Source organism: Notamacropus eugenii, chromosome 6, assembly GCF_028372415.1.
Source record: "Notamacropus eugenii isolate mMacEug1 chromosome 6, mMacEug1.pri_v2, whole genome shotgun sequence".
In the NCBI taxonomy this organism is placed as follows: Eukaryota; Metazoa; Chordata; class Mammalia; order Diprotodontia; family Macropodidae; genus Notamacropus; species Notamacropus eugenii.
In genome coordinates, this window is record NC_092877.1 from 231814618 (window position 1) to 231835265 (window position 20648).

The 20648-nt window shown below is 35.5% G+C and overlaps 1 protein-coding gene across 6 annotated transcripts in view; it reads left to right on the plus strand.

Moving 5' to 3' along the window:
* UGGT2 (UDP-glucose glycoprotein glucosyltransferase 2) overlaps positions 1–20648 on the plus strand; it is a 245734-nt gene that overhangs the window by 36568 nt on the left and 188518 nt on the right. For 5 of the 6 annotated variants that reach the window (XR_011969897.1, XM_072622097.1, XM_072622098.1 and 2 more), the window contains exons 3-5: positions 397–527; positions 994–1106; positions 12121–12295. Coding sequence is in view for 4 of the 6 variants with exons in the window: in XM_072622097.1 (XP_072478198.1) it covers positions 397–527; positions 994–1106; positions 12121–12295 (419 nt within the window). In the remaining 2 variants the exon portion in view is untranslated. Of the gene's footprint in view, positions 1–396; positions 528–993; positions 1107–12120; positions 12296–20648 lie in introns of those variants that run through there. The other variant, XM_072622101.1, reaches the window with a different exon arrangement.

Here is a 20648-nt window from a genome sequence, read left to right on the forward strand (position 1 = left end):
ATCCTCTTTCTTAATAATCATCTGAGGCTCTGATTTCTTATCTACAACTGCCGAAGAAGTCTGATCATGACAGTAGAGATCTACTGGACTGCCCTACAAGGGATTAAAATTCTGTGACTCTGCAAGCAAGTTTAGAAATCACACATCATAGGTGTGTGCTTATTCTAGTAATGAGCATTAGTTGATGATATATGAAGTTAGTAACATAACAATCATCTTGAGTTTCAGACTTTTCTTCTTTCTCATATCATAGGTATTCAAAGTTGGAATATAAAATTATTTGACTTTGACAGCTTAGTTTCCTGCCTTATAAAAATGGAGGTTGAAAGCTATTGGATAAACAGTACTAAACCTCTCTTTTCCCTCACCTTTGTTTTGTTGTGTTTTTTTTTATAGACTCAGAATACTCATATTACAACTTGATCTTGAAAAAAGCAGGACAATTTTTAAACAATTTGCAGATCAATCTCTTAAAATTTGCCTTATCTATAAGGGCATACTCACCAACTGTTCAAATGTTTCAACAGGTATGTGAAAGTGTCTATATTTGGTACTCCAAATATATTGCATAGAAACCCATATTAATTACTGTGGTCTACTGATAACATTTTATTTGTGAACCAAGATTTAAAAATTAAGTGTGGGTAGTGTATGATGTGATATTCCTGTGGTGTGGGTGTGTGCACATGTGCACATGGATTTGTGTGTGTTGGAGAATGGAACATGTTTGTGCCTGGGTAGAATGTTTGAAATTTTACAAGTTTTTAATGTAAATTTTGAATTCTATATTTCCTAGAATAAAGCTTCTTGTTTTTCTCTAGCCAAAAACAAAATTGAAAATATTCTCTATTGTTTTTCTTTACTTTTAAGTTTTTACTCTAATCAGAACAATAGTTTGATAGTGGCTGATTTATTTTAATCAAATAAATATGTTAATTTTAAAGTGGATTGCAATGAAACCTTCCTAGTTAAGACCAATCTTTGTAATATTAGATTGCTGCTGATGAACTACCACCAGAAGACTGCAGTGCATTTGTGGTTATCCATAAGGAGTGTACCTGTAAAACTAATGAAATTAAAAAGCTTTTGAAGAAGGCTTCTGTGAGGTAACGAAATTAATATCTATAGAAAAAGTAGTTTATAAAGTATTATCACAATGACACCTTTTTAATTTTATAGTCTCATATTTTCAGTTTTATTATTTAAGCTTTTAAAATTATCCATTTAAATTTCTAATATTGCTATAGAATAAAGTATTTCGATGTTTTATTGCTAATTTTATCATTACTCATTTTAGGTGAAAATACAAATATTTATGAAAATTTAATTAGAAATTTTTTGAAGTCATAAATGGAACATGAATTCAACATTGATTACTTAAGTATCTATTACAAACATAAATTGAGAAATTAACAAAAGGTTAGTTAGTGAAATGAAACATCCTAATTCCCCAGGAGTTGCTTATTCTGTACCTGCACTTACTCTGATCTGTGATCTCATTGGTGTAGAACTCAGGTGTGGGGAACTCACAACGTTAAAGACACATGTGACCTTCTAGGTCCTTGGGTGCAGTCTTTGACTAAGTCCAAGTTCTACAGAACAAATCCTTTTATTAAGGGAATTTGTTCTGCAGAGTTTGGATTCAGTCAAAGGGTCATTCAGTGTCTTGTCATTCCTATGCGATTTTCTCCCATTTTTCTATAAACCCTCCATAAATGATCTTTCCATTTTGTTACTGTCCTAGCATAAGTATCTCACATCTTTTACTGCATATATTTATAAATATGGGGGGGGAGCTTCTGTGTGTTTATGTATCCTTGTTATCTTTTATACTACTCGTATTTACATTGGTGTTGGTAATATTTGAGCTGGTTTGAGCACAGTCGAGATCTATCTTTTTATTTGGGTCATTTGAAATTTTCATTCATTTGAATTTATTGTATTCCATGGTTTGAAACCATTTCACATCACCTAGAGACTATTGGTATTCAAAAAGATGAATTTTGTATCTGTGAATAGCTCAGGATCCTTAAGTGTGTGTTTGCATATGTAAATGTGGTAGATATGAACCCTGATTTCCTCTTCCTTGTCAACTCTAGGCATAAAGAATTGTTCAACTGAATAGTTAAAATGTCAGTGAAGGGGCAGAGAAAATTAGGAAGATAGACTGAGAGGGTGGTGAGGGCAAGGGTCGAGGTAACATATTTTATTCCAATTTTATGTTGTAGGTTTTTTTCCCCTAATTTGTTAATATAGTAAAGGACTTCCAGTCTAGCTGCATTACCTCATCTTGGCAATATGTATTTTTCATACATTTTGTCTTTCTTTGTGAATAATTAGGCTGATCCCTTTTCAGTGATATGTACATAATATCTACTATGATGTTGTGGGCCTCAATTCAACTGGTAGAATGTGAAATGTGGATTAGGCCAATAATATTAGTAGGATTAGCAATAATTCTAACAGGTTTATGGTCTTTGAATGTACCATTTTCAAAAAAAAAGTAGTGTAAAGAGACTTGAATTTAGATATTCTATTTCATTTATTCCTATTATTTCATTTTTCATAATGAACTTAAAAACTTTAAAGTTTCAATATAAAAAACAGAAAATTTTCTATATGAAATTATGGGTTCTTATGTACAGTTTGTTTTTTAAATGTATATTTAATTTTTAAAAGTAGTAACAAAACTCCTCTTCTGAGCTTCCTTCTGCTCTCTTCTGTATACTTTTAAAAATCTCCCATTGACAGTTTTATTTATTTTCTCCTTTTGGGGGGCATCATTGTTACTCTTCACCAATTTATGTTCCCTCCTTTCATTCCCGCATCATAGAAGCCTATTTTGTAACAGACATATACACATACACACACACACACACACACACACACACGTATAGGCAAGCAGAACAAACTGCTACATTGACATGGCTAAAAATGTTATATCTCATTCTGTACCTTTAGACCACTCTTCCAAGAACCTGAATACATATTTCATTATAAATCTTCTAAAGTGAATATTGGTCAGTGCATTGATATCAGTTCTAAAATCTCATAAGTTGGTTTTCTTTATGTTATTTGGTTCATTGTAGAGATTGTTCTCCTGACTCTGTTCATTTTGTCACATTTTAGAAGTTTTATGTTTCTCTGAATCCCTGATGTTTGTCATTTTTTGCAGTGCAATGATCTTCCATTAGATTCATAGGTCAGAATTGATGGCAACCATATTGTTTCCAGTTCTTTGCTATTGTTTCCCTCTTTTTTTTGACCTGCAGTTTAGTGACTTTTGAATTCCAAATTGTTTTACAGAGTAACTAGATCAATACACAATTCCAGCACACAGTGTCTGTCTGTCTGTCTGTCTGTCTCTCTCCCTCTCTCTCCCTTTTCCTACCTCTCTCTCTCAATCCAAAAAGTCAGTGCACCCAATAGCTCTTTTATTTGTTTTAGTAATAATTTCATCCCTAAGAATGTGGAGCAGTCAACAAAGAGAAATCCTCTTCTGCATCTGATTCTCACTAACAGGGTCCCCCCTGTCATTCCACCCTTGACTGGGGTGCAAGTGATAGGAATGTGGGAAGAAGTGACCACTTGGTCCTAGAGTTTGTGATAAGAGAGTAAACCTGAACATAATCTGACACAGATCCTTGATTTTGGGAAAGCAGATTTAAAAAGGTTCAGAAGAAAGATAAGTTCCCTTGGAATAAAATGCTACAGTAGAAGTTAGTCTGAAAAGCATGAGAGATGCTCCAGATAAAATTCTGAAGACACAAAGGAAAATTATTTTAATGAGGAATAAAAGATCAAATTTGTCTGAAGAGACTCTTGATATTGATACACAGAGAACATAGCACCAATTTAGATTTAAGAAAGAAATATACAAGAGATAGCAGCAAGTCCAGGTAACAGAGAGTGAAGTACAATCCTGTAAGAAGAGGATCAGGAATACAGAAACATAGAATGAGCCGAAGCTGGAGAAGAAATATAGGGGCTACAAAAACAGGGAGCTGGCTGTTGTGTATTTGTTTTCTTTGTTTTTGCTATATTAGAATAGATAAGAGTCTTAGTAGACAGAGATAAGACAAAGCATCCTGATCCTTAATTTAGCTCCTCTTTTCTTAACCAAGAAGAATGACCTTTACTGTGGAAATGACTGAATAAATATGATTAATAGGGAGCAGACCCCTGAAATAAGTTAGGAGACTCTAAGAAGATACCTAACTGCCTTGAGAAATTCAGGTTCACTTGGCAAAACAAAGATGGCAGAAGCCAATGACTTCCATGAGAAAACCAGTAATATTAAAACAAAGTCAAAAGGCTAAAAAAAGAAAATAAAATATAGGGCAAAAATAACTGATATAGAAAACAGATCGTGGAGAAAAATATTAACAATTATTGGAGTGTCTGCCATTACCAAAAAAGCAGTCCTAGACATCATATTCCAAGAACTCTTAAAATAAAAACACCCACATTTCTTAGAACCAGAAGGCAAAGTAGAAATAGAAAGAACCCACCAGTAATTTCCTGAAAGAAATCCCAAAATAAAACCCCCCAGAAACATCATAACCAAAATCTAGAGCTTCCAAGTCAAAGATGAAGTACTGCATGCAGTCAAAAAGAAAGAATTCAGGAACTGAGGAATCACAGTCAGGATCATACATGATTTAGCAGCCACTGTTTTTTTTTTTTTTTTTAATATTAATTTTATATATATTTAGCGTTCTACAATCACTACCATAAAACTTAGATTTTTCCCCCCTACCTGCTCCCCAATACCTCCGTCCCTCCCTGAGATGGAATACAGTTCTATATAGGATCTATACATACATTCCTATTGAATACATTTTCATTATAGCCATACTGTGTAGAACAACTAAGATAAATGGGAGAAATCATATAACAAACCAAAACATTAAACACACACACACAAATGGTCTGCTACATTCTGCGATTGAATTCCATAGTTCTTTCTCTGGATATGGAAGATATTTTGCCTTAGAAGATCATTGGGAATTTTTTTTAAGTCCTTGCATTGCTATGAAGATCCAAGTCTGCCAGAAAAAACTCTCACACACTGTGGTCATTGCTGTGCACAACGTTCTCCAGCATCAGATCATATAAGTTTTTCCAGGCCTCTCTGAAGTCTTCTTGTTCATCATTTCCTATAGAGAAGCCCCTATTTTAAAGGAATGTAGGAGATATTCCAAAAGATGAAGACAGTGGACTTAGAGCCAAGAATAACTGACCCAGCAAAATTGAATCTATTGCTACATGTGGGAAAAGAGGACTGCCAAGTAATCCTGATGAAAAGACCAGAGTTTCAGAGAAACTTTGAAGCTCAAACTCAGGAGTGATGAGAAACACACAGGGGTGAATAGAAATAAACAACGCTAAAGAACTAAGCAAGAGTAAGCTGTTTACACTGGAAGAACCAAGAGATCAAAGGCCCCCAGAATGAGTTGAGAAAACAACAGCACAAAAAGAGTTGAAGCCTAAAACATTATTCCCTGAACCTTAGGACTAGAGTCCAACTCTGACATAAAGTTAGCAGTCAGGAAACAGGCTGCTAGGCAGAAAATGAGTAAGCAAAAGAGAAAGAACCCAGTCATAGCTGTGTACTGCAATGATAGAGAAGATCAGAATTTGAACTCAAAAAACAGTGAAGTCAAAACAACTGCTTCTTAAGCTTCAAAGAAATAATCCCCAAAGAGTTCTTGGAAGAACATAGAAAGAGCCTTAAAAGCAAATGAGAGAAGATGAAGAAAAATTAGAAAATAATAAAAGTAGTACAAGAATATTATGAAAAAAAGTCAATCAACTGGAAAAAGAGATCCAAAAACTTACAGAAGAAAACAGTTCCTTAGACATTTGAATTTGGCAAAGGGAAGCTAATGACTTCACAAGACACCAAGAAATAATAAAATAAGATCAAAAGAATGAAAAATAGAAAAAAGTATGAAATATTTCATTACAAAAACAAAAACAACCTGGAAAACAAATTGAGGAGAGACAATATAAGAATCATTGGACTACCTGAAAGCTCTGATTAAAAAAAAAACCCCAGATATGATTTTAAAAATTCTAGACACTATACTTCAATAAATTATTAAGGAAAATGCCCTGAAGTTTTAGATGTACAAGGTAAAATATACCTTGGAAAAAGTCCACTGCTCACCACTTGAAAGAGGATCCCAAGATGAAAACTTACAGGAACGTAAAAGCTAAGTTTCAAAGCTCCCACATCAAGGAGAAAATAATACAAGCAACTAGAAACAGTTTAGATACTGTGGAACTTTATTCAGGGTAACACAAGTGTTAGCAGCTTCTCCACTGAAAGACCAAAGGGCATGTAATATGTTATTCCAAAGAAAATATGAACTGGGTTTGCAACCATGACTAACTTTTCCAGCAAAGCTGAGTGTAATCATGCAAGGAAGAAAATGAATATTTAATGAACTGAAGGAATTTCAGGAACAGAAAATTTGACCTTCAAGAATCAGGAGAAACATAAAAAGATAAACACAAAAGATGAATTATGAGGGATCTAATAAGGTTACTGTTTACTTCTTAAATGGGAAAATGTTATCTGTAACGCTTAAGAATGTTATTCCTAGGGTAGTTGAAAAGAGTATCTATCTATACAGAGATAGAAGGTTTGTTGTTGACTTGATACTGGGATGATCCTAAAAAAGAAAATTGGGTAGGGAGAGATAAAATGAAGCAATTATACAAATGAGGTAGGAATAGAATTGTTACAGTAGTGGGTAAGAAAAGGGGTACAGGGTTGGTAGTGCTAGAAGCTTATTCTCATCAGAACTGAGTTAAAGAAGGGATAACATATCTAGAAGGCTAGAAGTCTTATCTCACAGAGAAATAAGATAGTCATCATTTAGGATAATGGAGGTACTCTTAGAAGGCAGTATGGTTAAGAAATAAGAGGGCAAGGATATAAGATAAGGGAAGATTGGGTAAATTAATAAATTGAAATGTAAAAGGAGAGGATAATGCAGTCAGAAGGGGTATGGATTAGGGAGGCAGTGTTCAGAAGTAAATTAGAAATCTCAGAAGGGACAGGGTAAAAAAGGAGAGAGGATAAATGAGGGGAAAATAGGATGAAGGGAAATACCTAACTAGTAATTATCACTTTGAATGTGAATGGAATGAACTTACCTATAGAGCAGAAAAAGATAGAAGAATGAATCAAAAGCCAGAATTTGACAAAATGTTTACAAGAAACACATTTAAAACTGAGAGACACACATAGAGTAAAAATAAAGGGCTGAAGTAGAATTTATTATACTTTGATGCAAAAAAAGCAGACAAAGTTAAGGCTAAAATATATTAATTAAAAGATAAACATGGAAACTAGATTCTGCTATATAAAGCTATAATAGTGGGATACTTCAACCTTCCTCTCTCAGAATTAGATAAATCTAACCAAAAAATAAATAAGAAAGAGTCAAGGAGATTAACAGAATCTTAGATAAACAAGGTAGGATAAATATCTAGAGAGAATTGAATGGGAATATAAAAGAATATACCTTTTTCTCAGTGATACATGGGATCTTTACAAAAACTCACCATATATTAGTGCATAAAACTTTTATGGATTAATGAAGAATATATTGTTTAAATATGTTCTTTTCGGGTTATACTGCAATAAAAACTATAGTTAGTGAGAGACTATGGAAACACAGATTAAAAATTAATTGGAAATGAAATAACCTAATCTTAAAGATTGAGTGGGTTAAAGAGAAACTCATATAAACAGTAAATAATTTTATTAATGTGAATAATAGTAATGAGACAACATAACAAAACCTGTAGGATGCAGCAAAAGTGTAATCAGAGGAAATTCATACATCTAAATGTTTCCATTGCTGAACGAAATGATGAAGAGTTGGTTTTAACATGCCCTGTGATACATACTGAGGCACCTTAGAATATAGGAACAGGTGACAACTGGGAGCTTTGTCATCCACTACATAGTCCCAGGATACAGATACACCACAGACTGAAGAAGTAACCTACACCTGGGGCAGTATTTCAAGTTTAGTAGTGAGCTATGGAGCAAGGAATAGCAATGAAGTTCAAACACAATGATAGTATGGGGTCTCACTTCCAGCTTCTGGCCCAAATTGAAGTCTACAAAGGAATAACCAGGGCAGGAATCCCAGAACAAAAGGAAGTTTATAGTTCTCTCTGTCTGACCTAGCAGAGCTTTCCAGATGGTTTATAAGGGTTGAGCCCTGACTCAGTCTTCTATTGCTCAGATCCAAACACTGGTCAGCAATTTTCAGAGCTTAGACCAGGGGTGCAATTGATTATACTTTTCCCTGGATCAGATTATTTTTGAATCATGAAATCTTGCAGATCCCCAACATGAAATGTCCCTGAGATCCTAGAATAATGCAACACTCAATATCCCAAGAAACCAGCCCAGACTTTCCTTCCAGAACTGCATAGACTCACATCTGAAGTCAGAAAATAGGCTTAAAGAATGAGCCAGCACAGAAAAAAGAACCTTGCCATTATGATAGTCATTATGGTGATAAGGACACTAATGACATAGACCTAGAAGAGATGAGTGAAGTCAAAACATCTGCAAGCAAAGCCTCAAAGTAAACTACAGCATGGGCATAAAATTGACTAGAATTCTTGGAAGAGATGAAGTAGGAATTAAAAATAATAAATGCTTTTACAAATGACATGAAAGTACTAGTAGAAGAATTTGAAAAAGAAATGAGAACTATAAAAGCCAGAATTGGAATAGGAATTCAATTTAGCACAAGACGTACAAAATTTTGCCCAAGCAACAAACTCTCTAAAAATTAGAAAGCACCAAATGATTCCATGGGGTAATAAATATTAAAACAAAGTCAAAAGTCATAGCAAAAACAATTGCTGTAGAAAACAAATTAAGGAGAAAAAAATTTAAGAATTTTTAAACCCTTGATGAAAAGGGCAAAAAAGAGCCTACATTTCAACAAACCTTGAAAAAATACCTTTCCAGCTGTCTTAGAAACAAAGAGTAAAATGGAAAGAGTCCACTCTTCATCTTCTGAAAGAAATCCCCAAATAAAAATTCCCAGAAACATCATAGCCAAAATCTAGAGGAATCCAGATCAAAGAAAAATACTGTATGTAGCCAAAAGGAAAGAATTCAAATATCAAGGAGCCATGGTCACAATTTAACAACCATCACTAAAAAAGATCAGAGAACTTAGAATAATGATACTTTAAAAGGTAAATTATATAGGCTTACAGCCAAGCATAACTTACCCAGCAAAGCTAAATACTATCCTACTGGTAGGAAAATTGGCCATTAATTAATGAGAGAACTTCAGTAAGTGTTCCTGAAGGAAAGACTAGAACTGCATGGAAACTTTGAAGCTCAGACACAGGAGAGAAGAGAAAAATTAAAAGGAAGGAGATTGTTTCAAAGAAACATGGGAAAACTTATACGAACTTATACAATAGGTAAGAGCAACAGAACTAGGAAAACAATTTGTATGGCTACACCAATATTGTAGGAATAAATAGCTTTTCAAGATTTGGGTATTTTATCAGCATTATAAACAACCACAATTCCAAAGGAGTAATGATGGAACATGCTACCCAATTCATGATGGAGAGGTAAGAGACTTGGAGTGCAGAATTATGTTTTGTTTTTCTTACATTCTCAGTGCGGGGTGGGGGGGAATGAGAGGTAATAGAGGACAGGTTTTTGTAGCTTGAAAAAAATAAAATTTAATTTGTAAAAATAATTTTTAAAAGAGATCATTTGTGACTTTGGAAAAAGTACTTTCAGTTGAATGATGAGGTTGAAAGCCAGATTAAGAAAAGAATGAGAGGAAGAGATTTAAAGGTATCTATTATAGATAGCCTTTTCAAGGAGTTAAGCCACAAAAGAGAGACATAGGACAGTAGAAAGCAAGGATAAACATATCAAGAGTCAGGAGTCAAGTATCCAGTGAGGTTGGCAAACTCATGTGTTTGGAAGAATGGTGGTGCTCTCACCATAAGCAGAGAATTTCAGAGGAAGGTTGGATTTGGGAATAAAAGATGAGTTCAGCTTTGGACATGTAGAGTTTAAGATTTCCACGGTACAGTCAATCCTCAATTTTTGTGGGAGTAATGTTCCTAGAAAATGGCACAAAAATAAAAAATGTGAATGTTGATACATTCAACCTATGAGAAATAGGTTGGGTTTCTGTGACCACCCAAAACTGTAATCTTTCATTAGAGATTGCTGAAAAATAGATTTCTACATACAGTTCTTTATAATGAAACATTAATTTTGATATGAACTTTTGCTAAAACAGTAACCATGAGATAACTTCTAAATGCAATATACAAAATAAAGTTGGTAACATGAAAAACATTTTTTCTCACTAGTAATTCTCTATAATTTTGTGACCTTTTGTGCTAGCATCTCAATTTTAAAAAGCACTAATTTCAAACAATATTCATTTTTCATAGCACATGAAATTGATAGTGCTACAAATACCATATAGCAAATAAAATTCTTACGATTAAAACATTTTAAACCTGAATTTCACCTTTCACTGTATTAGATGATAATATGAGGAAATTGTGCTATATATCATAGTGCTGTAAATGTTTCTACCTTGGCCACCCTCTGAAAACCAAAGGAGAGGTTGCTGCAATTTTACTTGCTGCTGTCAGAAGACACTGAGACCGGTGAGGTGTCAACATCATTTTAAAGCCCAAAAGACTTGGAATCATAACTGTAACATGAAACTTGAGTCTTAATGGCCAAACAGTGAAGATATGCAATCCATGCAGAGGGAGCTGTTTACAACAGTATGGTGAATAGAGTTAATAGAGGACTTGGACTCAGGAAGACCTGAATTCAAATCTAACCTCAGGTACATACTGACTGTGTGACCCTGGGCAACTCACTTAACCTATGTTTACTTCTTTCCTCATCAGCAAAGTAGGGACCTCCTAGGATTCCTATGAAGATAAAATGAGACAATATTTGTAAAGCTTTTTGAGAACCTTAAAGCACAATATAGATGTTAGCTATAATTGCTATTATCATTACCTCTGTTAATTTTTAGTGTTCTTAGACCTTAGTTGAAAATTTTGATGCTTATGTCCTATAGGAAAATAATAAATTTGAAAAGTATTCTGTTATAATCATTTGCTGTGTCCAACTTAGATGTACTTAACATGTAATTCCACATATTCTCGATTCCATTCAAATTATACTAATCATTGTCACAAACCCTATCCTATTCTTTCCTACCTTTATGACTATAGTATGTTATCCATGTCTGGAATGATCTCTTTCTTTCTCCATATTTTCCCACATCTCTACCGTATTGAAATTGCTCCTTTTCTCTGAGATCCATTTCAAGCGTTTCTGACTTGAAGTATTGTTCCCTCAACTACAACGTACACCTTCCCTCTTGAATCTCTCCAACAAAACTGCTTAGTACTTTCCTTGTATACTTATCGACTTGTATTATAGCTCTGTATGTAGTTGACATCCAACTACATCATAAGCATCTTGAAATCAGAGAGTATACTGCACTGAATAAAGCAGATCCTTAGTAAATAATAGTAAAAGTGCATTGAGTTGGCCAAAGGAAAAAGTGAAAGATAATGGAAATATCTCATTCTTTCTCTGCCTCGAGTAGGTGGGGAGAAGGGCTGGAAAACAGTGTAGTAAGGGAATTTTCTGACTTGTTTTAATTTAGGTGCATTTTAGGGAGTTAGGGATCTGTATCAGCCCTTTTGACTCTTACCCCTTATTCTGGAAGGGGGAAGTTAACCAGAGAAAACAATTTTCTTGCTACATTTTGCCCTTCTTAGGACACCTTAACTCTTTCTCCAGGTAGTTAGGGGTAGTAGAGAGATAGACAATAAATAAGTGAAGTCCGAGACTGGAACATTAGGGGAGTCTCAAGTGGTTTGCAGCAGTTTCCAGACAGGATTTACTCACTGGAGAAAGGAAAGAGACAAGTAAATTTAAGTCAATGTCTACTTTCCAGCATGCTAGCTAGACATGTGGAGATGGACACTGGTCAGTATCTCTAACATACTGTTGATTATATAAGCTTACTAAAATGTTTTTTTTTCTTTTCATTTTAGGCCTAGGCCATATTTATTTAAAGGAGATCATAAGTACCCTACAGTCACTGAGAACCTACCAGTGATCATACTTTATGCAGAAATGGGTACCAAAGACTTCAATAAATTTCACAAAATTCTTTCAGAGAAAGCCCAAAAGGAAGAAATTCTGTATGTTTTCCGACATTATATTCAGGTATACTGGGTTTGTTTTTTGTTTTTGTTTTTTTTATCAAATTCATCTTGACTGTTAAAATAATTTCATTTCTGTTAATTTACATAATAGAAAATTTTAGTTAGATTATCATTTTTGTGCAATGAAATAGACTAAACATCTACTGGGGAACTCCTGGGAGCCAAGATCACAGAGTAAACTGTATGTGCCATCAACCTCCCTTGTCAGAAAAATCTGGGAATAGTGGAGCCAGAAAAAGGGGTGCAGGAGTCTTTCAATTTGGGGGACTGGGGAGATTGATGGGAAGGGTCCCTCTTGCTGTGGCTCAAGGGGATCAGTGTAGGACCAGAGGCATCCCATCAAGCCCCACCTCAGTGGATGAGCAGGAGACCCTGAGCCCCAGGGGGGTGGAGCTGGTAAGTGCCAATGCCAGGACACCAGACATGCTTTAGCACAACCAGGGGAATTGGACAGACACCAGCAAAGATGGGGTTCAGTGGCCTGAACATAGGCAGTGAGCCTGCCTATGCTCTAGTGCAGTGGTAGGGGAGGAGGAGATTTCCAGCAGCCAGACTAGCCCTCTCAGATACCTCACACCATGAGCTTCAGGGTAACCCTGGGAAATTCAGATAGTCTTCACCTGGCCTTGACCTTAGCACACACCAGTCAGTTTAGCACCAGGTAGGCTGCAGCATTATATAACTTCTAGTTGAAAGAAGCAGAGATCACAGCATAAAAAGCCAGTAACCAGGCCCCTAGCTCCCAGCACAAGAAACATGAGACAGAGCACCCTATGCGCCAGAAGCAAAGATTCTCTTTAAATACTAGGGAGGAGAAGGCAATCACCATAAGCAAGAAGCAAATTAGAAAAGCAAAGACCATAGAATATTATTATGGGGACAGGGAAGATCAAAATATTAATTCAGAAGAGGATAGAATTGGCACTATACCCACATCTAAAACCTCAAAAGGGAACATGAACTGGTCTCAAACCCAAAGAGGGTTCTTGGAAGAACTCAAGAAAGATTTTAAAAGTCAAATTAAAGACGTAGACGAAAAACTGATTATTTTTAAACAATTATTTTTAAAAATACGATTAGCTCCTTAAAAATTACAATCGGCTAAATAGATAAGGAGGTACAAAACCTAATTGGAGAAAATAACTCCTTAAAAAGAACAATGAGACAAATGGAAAAGGAGACACAAAAGCTAACCAAAGAAAACAATTTGTTAAAAATTAGAACTGGGCAAGTAGAAGCTAATGACTCTATGAGGTATCAAGAATCAGTCAAACAAAATCTAAAGAATGAAGAAACAGAAGAAAACATAAGATGCATCATTGGAGAAACAATTGATCTGGAATATAGATCCAGGAGAGAAAATCTAAGAATGATTGGTCTACCAGAAAACCAGGATGACAAAAAAGAACCTGGACAGTATCTTCCAGGAAATCATTAAGGAAAACTGTCCTGAGGTCCTAGATCAGAAGGAAAAATAGGCATCGAAAGAATCCACCCATCATCTCCTGAAAGAGATCTCAAATTGAAAACACCAAGGAATATTGTTGCTAAATTCCAGAATTATCAGATCAAGGAGAAAATACTGCAAGCAGTCAGAAAGAAACAATTCAAATATCCAGAAACTGCAATCAGGATCACAGAGGACCTTGTAGCTTCTACATTAAAATATCAGTGGGATTGAAATATGATATTCCATAAGGCAAAGGAGCTTGGACTACAACTAAGGATCAATTACTCAGCAAAATTGAGCATAGTCTTTCAGGTAGGGAGATGGACATTTAATGAAATAAAGGATTTCTAGACCTTCCTGATGAAAAGGGTGGAGCTCAACAGAAAATTTAATCTTCAAATACAAGGCTCAAGAGAGGCATAAAAAGGTAAACAGGAAAAACAACTTGTTATTTAATATGGGCAAAACCTTCATATTCCTATATAGGAAGATTATACTTGTTAATCTTGAGAATTGTATGATTATTATGGCATTTAAATGGGATATACAGAGATAGAGCGTGTTGGTATAAATTAACTGATGTGGTGATAAAGAACCTAATTAAGGGGTGCAAAGGGAGAAGAGGAAAGGAGGAAACAGAAAAGGGTAAATTACACCATATGAAGAAACACTTGCCCTACTCCTATAGGCAGTAGGAGGGGAAAGGGGAAAAAAGGGGAGGCAGTGATCAAAAGTAAAACTCTTTTGAGGAGGTAAAGGGAGAAATAAAAATATAAACGGGGGGATAGGATAGAGAGAAAAATACAGATAGTAATCACAACTGAATGTGAATGGGATGAACTATCCCATAAAATAGAGGTGTGTAGCAGAATGGATTAAAACCGTAATCCTATAATATGTTTACAAGAAACACATTTGAAACAGGGGGATACACACAGGGTAAAGGTAGAGGTACCCTGTTTTTTTTTTTACTTCAAGTGGAGCATAATATATTCTACTCCAGCCCTCTACCAAATTTCAATTTTATTAATCTCTCTGTTGGTTTTGAGTACCTAGTCATATAAGATCATAAATTGTATTATTAAGCAACAATCATCAAAATCAATTGGTACTGGCTAAGAAAAAGATGGTTAGATCAGTGGATTGGGTTAGGTACCTAGCACACAGTAGCAATGTAGTGCTAGTCTACTTTTTGATAAACTCAAGGACCTCACCTTCTGGGATAAGAACCCACTATTTGACAAAAACTGCTGAGAAAACTGGAAATAGTGTAGTAGAGACTGAGCATAGTCCAATGCCTGACACCATATGCCAGAATAAAGTCCAAATGAGTACACAATTTAGGTAATAAAGACTGATACTATAAACAAACTAGGGGAGCAAGGAATAGTTTATTTGTCAGATTTATGGAGAATGGAGAAATTTTTTACCAAACAGAAGATAGAGAACATTATGAAATACAAAATGGATAATTTTGATTACATTAAATTGAAAAGTTTTTGCACAAACAAAGCCAATGCAACCAAGATTAGGAGGGAAGCAGAAAATTGGGAAAGAATCTTTACAACTAGCATGTGTGATAAAGACCTCATTTCTGAAATATATGGAGAACCGAGTCATATTTACAAGAATACAAGCCATTCCCCAGTTGATAAATGGTCAAAGAACATGAACAGGAAGTTTTCAGAGGAAGAAATTAAAGCTAAGTATAGTCATATAAAAAAATGTCTTAATCACTATTGATTAGAGAGATGCAAATCAAAACAACTCTGTGGTACCACATCACACCTATCAGATTGGCTAACATGACAAACGTGAAACTCATAAATGTTGGAGAAGATGTGGGAGAATTGGAATGCTAATTGCTTGTTGGTGGAGCTGTGAGCCAATCCAACCTGGAGAGCAATTTGGAGCTATACGCAAAGGGCTATAAACTGTGCCTGCCCTTTCACCCAGCAATACCATTTCTAGGTCTGTATCCTGAAGAGATCATAAAAATGGGAAAAGGACTATATGTACAAAAATATTTACAACAGCTCTTTTTCTGGTGGTCAAGAACTGGAAATTGAGGGGATGCCCATCAATTAGGGAATGGCTGAACAAGCTGTGGCATATGAATGTAATGGAATACTATTGTGCTATAAGAAATGACGAATAGGTGGACTTCAGAAAAATCTGGACAGACTTATATGAACTGATGTTGAATGAAGTGAGCAGAGCCAGGAGAACACTATACACAGTAACAGCCACAGTTATGTGAGGACTGATTTAGACAGCCCTTCACAATAATGCAGGGACCTAAAACATTTCCAAAGGACTCATGATGCAAAGTGCCATCCACATCCAGAGAAAGAACTATGGATTCAGAACACAGTATGAAGCAGACTATTTTCTCCTTTGTTATGTTTTGTTTTGTTTTCCTCATGGTTTTTCCCATTTGTTTTAATTCTTCTATGTAACATGACTGATGTGAAAGTGTTTAATAGGAATGTACGTACAGAACCCATATAAGATTGCACGCTGTCTTAGGAAGGGAGAGGGGAGTGAAGAAGAGAAAATTTGGAACTTATGGAAGTGATTGTTGAAAACTGAAAACAAATAATAAATTTGGGAGAAAAATCTTTCCGTTCATCTTTTTGAATACAGCATTCATAATAATTGCTAGTCATATTTATATGGTACTTATTTTTTTTACAAAGCATTTTCTTCACAACCTTGTGAATTACATAGTATGGATTACCTATGTTCACTTAAGTAGTAAGTCAGTCTCAGGACTCAAACTGCATCTAGATGGCACGTTGGATAGAGCACTGAACCTGTTCAATCTGACACATGTATTGTATAGCCTTGGACCAGTCATTTAGTCTATTTGTCTCCATCTCCTCATCTGTAAAATGGGGATAATAATAGCAGCTACCTCCTGATGAGACTGTGAGGATTAAATGAAATAGTGCTCTAAGCTCTAGGCTGGGGGCATACAAATTGAAAAGACAGTCCCTACTCCCAAGGAGCTACCATTATAATTAGAGAAATACACAGAGGAAAGGTTTTAGTTGCAAATAAAATAGAAAGTTCTCATGGTTCTTAGAATGGAGTAGCAAAGAAGAGAGTAAGTCCTCCTCTTCACTGTTATAATTAAAGCAATTAAAAAAATTCCCACTGGAAACAGGTTAGTTTTGTGGTTGAGGAGATTTAGGACAGGAAGGTTTTCTTGTTTGGCCCTCTCACTTCGTAGAAAGTGAAACTTGAGTTCCTGAGGCAGTTCATTGTTCATTGTCACAGTGATAATGAAAAGGAGGGCCAATGCATTTTAACACAAGTCCTTCCTCTGACTCCAAATCCAGTGTTCTCTGTCGCTATACCACACTGCCTTCTATGTTGTTCAAATTAATTTTTAGTTTAAAAATTAAAACTCCCTACATGATATTAAACATTCTTCAAATTGTCCTTATAATTTTGGATTAGAATATATAAACAAAACAAAAACAAAAATCATTTGGATCCATGTTTTTATGTGATGTATGTATATTATATGTATGTATGTATATTTCAAATGTATGTTATTGCTAAATGTGTTATTGGAACCTGCCAAGCCTAGAGGCCTGTATTGGGCTACCCGAGTCTTACTTACCTGTCCCAGGTCTTCGGTTGGCCAAACCGGATAAACGTATGAGAGAAAGGTCGTTCCAGAGTCGAACAAGGGTTGAGCTTTATTACAGGGTTTCGGTTACAAGTGCAGGGGGGTCTTCCTTAGGAGGAAGAGGGGGAGATTTCCTAAGGAGGCTAGGATCTTAAGGGCTTGGAAATAGAAGTACAAGCGGGGAGAGAGGGGGAGGGGAGAGAGAAGAAAGGAGGAGCGGAGCCTACTGTCCTCTTGGCTCCACACGTGCTAAGAGAGAGCTTTCAGGCTTCCTCAATCCTACTTAACCTTCAGCTGCACAGTTTGCATCTCAATACCGTGCTGTTAGGTAACTAGGTGTGCTCCAATCCGGGACAATCTCGAGGGCAGGGAGACTCCACCCATCACGTATCTCCCGGGGAGAGGCGGAAATACCCGAACTAGCCGAGCTAGCTCAGTCTAACCTTCTCGAATCCCCGCTGTTCATGGAGGGCCTCGTAAGACTCTAAGATTTAGAAGTCCCACTTTTACCTGCCCGAGACCGTCCACACGGAATTGAGCTTCCAATCCCAACAGGAACCCTATGACAATAATTATACTATCTAGCATTTATGTAGCACCTTAAGGTTTGAAAGCATTTCACAAATATTTTATCATTTTATTCTCACACAACCCAAGGGAAATAGGTACTATTATCATTCCCATTTTTAGTTGAGGAAACTGAGGAGTGCAGAAGTTAAGTGACAACCAAGGTCACACAGCCAGATTTGAATTTGTGTTTTCCTGAATTCAGGTCCAACATTCTATCCACTATGTCACTTAGTTCTAAGTATTTTTTAATTATATACATATTATGTATGTGATAATGATGAGTTAACATTTATATAATATTTTAAAATTTGCAAAATACTTTAGTTAGCTCACTTGATCTTTATAACAGCTCTGCAATGTAAGTACTACAGATATTTTATCCACCTTTTACAGGTGAAAAAATTGAGGCTTAAGTTGTGATTCTCCCATATTCAGAGTGGTAATAAAGGTCCAAAGTTGGATTTGAGCCCAAGTTTTTCTGAATCTAAATATGGCACTCTGCCCATCATACCATCATTATGCGAAGGTATGATTTGTATATAAGTGCCATATGTGTATGAAGATGTAGTAAACATATATGTCAGGTTTGTTTTGGGGGGTGAGGAAGATATGGTTCTAGGTGTTAATATTTATCTGTATAAGAAACTCAGTGTAGAAACACCCCCAATGAAGAAAATTGATATATGTCTTGAAATCATTGTCTTCATACACTAAAATAGGTATCAACAAGGTCATGTTTGCTTCAAATAGCATAGAACTATTAAGCAAAATATTTGAACAAGAGTTACAGTTTCTTCTTTTATAGGAAAACTGGTCCTAATTTAAATTAATGTGATTTTCCTATTATTTGGGGATATGACCTTTAAATATTTTATGGTACGGAATTTTATCTTGAAGCAGATTGTTGTACCTTCTCTCACTATTTGATGGAATCTTTCTAGATGGAAAATATAGCAATGTTATATAGTTTTCTTTTTCTATAAAATATTACTATTTCACAAAGTCATTAGAGAATAAGGTTTAACAGAGGCATCTTTATGTTTTAAAAATCTTATACCTGTAAGCTAATAACATAGTTTTAATGGAAAGTTAATTTTCCACACTACATTGAATAGGCATTAATGCAATGATTAGCACATAGAAGATAACAGATAAAATTAATCATTTTTTATGCTTAAGCAAACATCATAAGGACATCTGTTAGGTAGCTGTTGTCTCATTCTAGTGACATATATGTATGAAATTAATAAAATTGAATTTCTTTCAAAGATATTTATTTAAAAACTTCACCCATCAATTTGTGTGAATCAGTGAAATTTTAAATTATTGAGTATTATTACTTATGGCTAACAATCTTAATAGCACTCTAAGCAACTGGTCCTAGGTTCTCAAGGATCTGGCCTACTATTTCATCAGTGTAAGTCATAGAATTAACAGTCTTACCAACATCAGCTTAAGCCATGATTCTCCCATACTTATGTGAATCCTCTAGCTCCTTAGTCTCCTTAACTTACAGAGCACAACAGCCTTTCTGAGATCTCTTTATTGTTGGTCCTCAAAGGAAAGAGAAGAGGCCTCCACTTATTACAGTGAGTCTCCCTGAAATCTTTGCTTTTGATCCTGAAACCAAGCACTAGGTACTTTCTTGAACTACCTTAGCCCTCCAGGAAGTTATAGAACAGGAATTTCTCTCAGTTGTGACACTGGGTTGTGCCTTAACACATTAAAATACACTACATGATAGATAGTAGCAAATAAGTTAATTGCTGGTGTCTATCTAGCTAAGACAGAGATGAAGGTGATGGAGGTAGGTAGCTGTTTGTAGGATTAAAAGCCTAGTCTTCACTGCTAAACCTACAGGAGCCCTATTCAAAGAAAGGTGGAAAATCTGGCAGGAACCACCTGTTAGGACCAGAAAAAAAGATTAGTGAAACCTGGTAGTAAATATTTCTTATTTAATTCTGTCTAAAAGAGAACTTATTCTTTACCCTCCACTCTCAAACCACTCCCCTTTAGATTGATCTCTATCTAGGTCAAGGACACAAAAACTCTTCCAATCACCAGGGTTCATAATCTCTGTGTCATTCTTGACTGCTCACCCTCACCCAAATATCAGTCAGTTTCCTTATCTCTCTGCCTCCATGTCTTTTGCATCTATCTTTCTACTCATACAGCCACTGTCCTAACTCAGGATTTCATTACTTCTCACCTGAAATATTATAACAATGGTTGGTTGTCCTGTTTCAAGTTTCTCCCCTCTCTGATCCATGCTGCACACATGGCTGCTAAAGTTATTTTCCTAAAACGCAGGTCTGACTGTATCATTCTTATACTTAATAAGGTCCAGTAACTACCCATTCCAACATTAACTTTTCTTGTATGCCTATTTTTCCAATCTCAAAAACATTAACCTCTCTGATGCACTTTGGTCCAGTCAAACTGACTAACTGTTCCTCACATAACCACATTTCTTTTTCCTTTAGTTCCTTTGCACTGGGTGTCCCTACAGCCTGGGATATGATTCTTCCTCACCTCTGCCTCTTAGAATCTTTCCTTTCTTTCAAAACTCAGCTCAGGTACTACTATTTAAATGAATTCTCTCCTGAAGTCTTACCACCTACCTCATACCATTCTACATGTCTAATATGGAGAAAGAAGTAGAAAAATATATGAAAGATTGTCTCTCCACTTGAC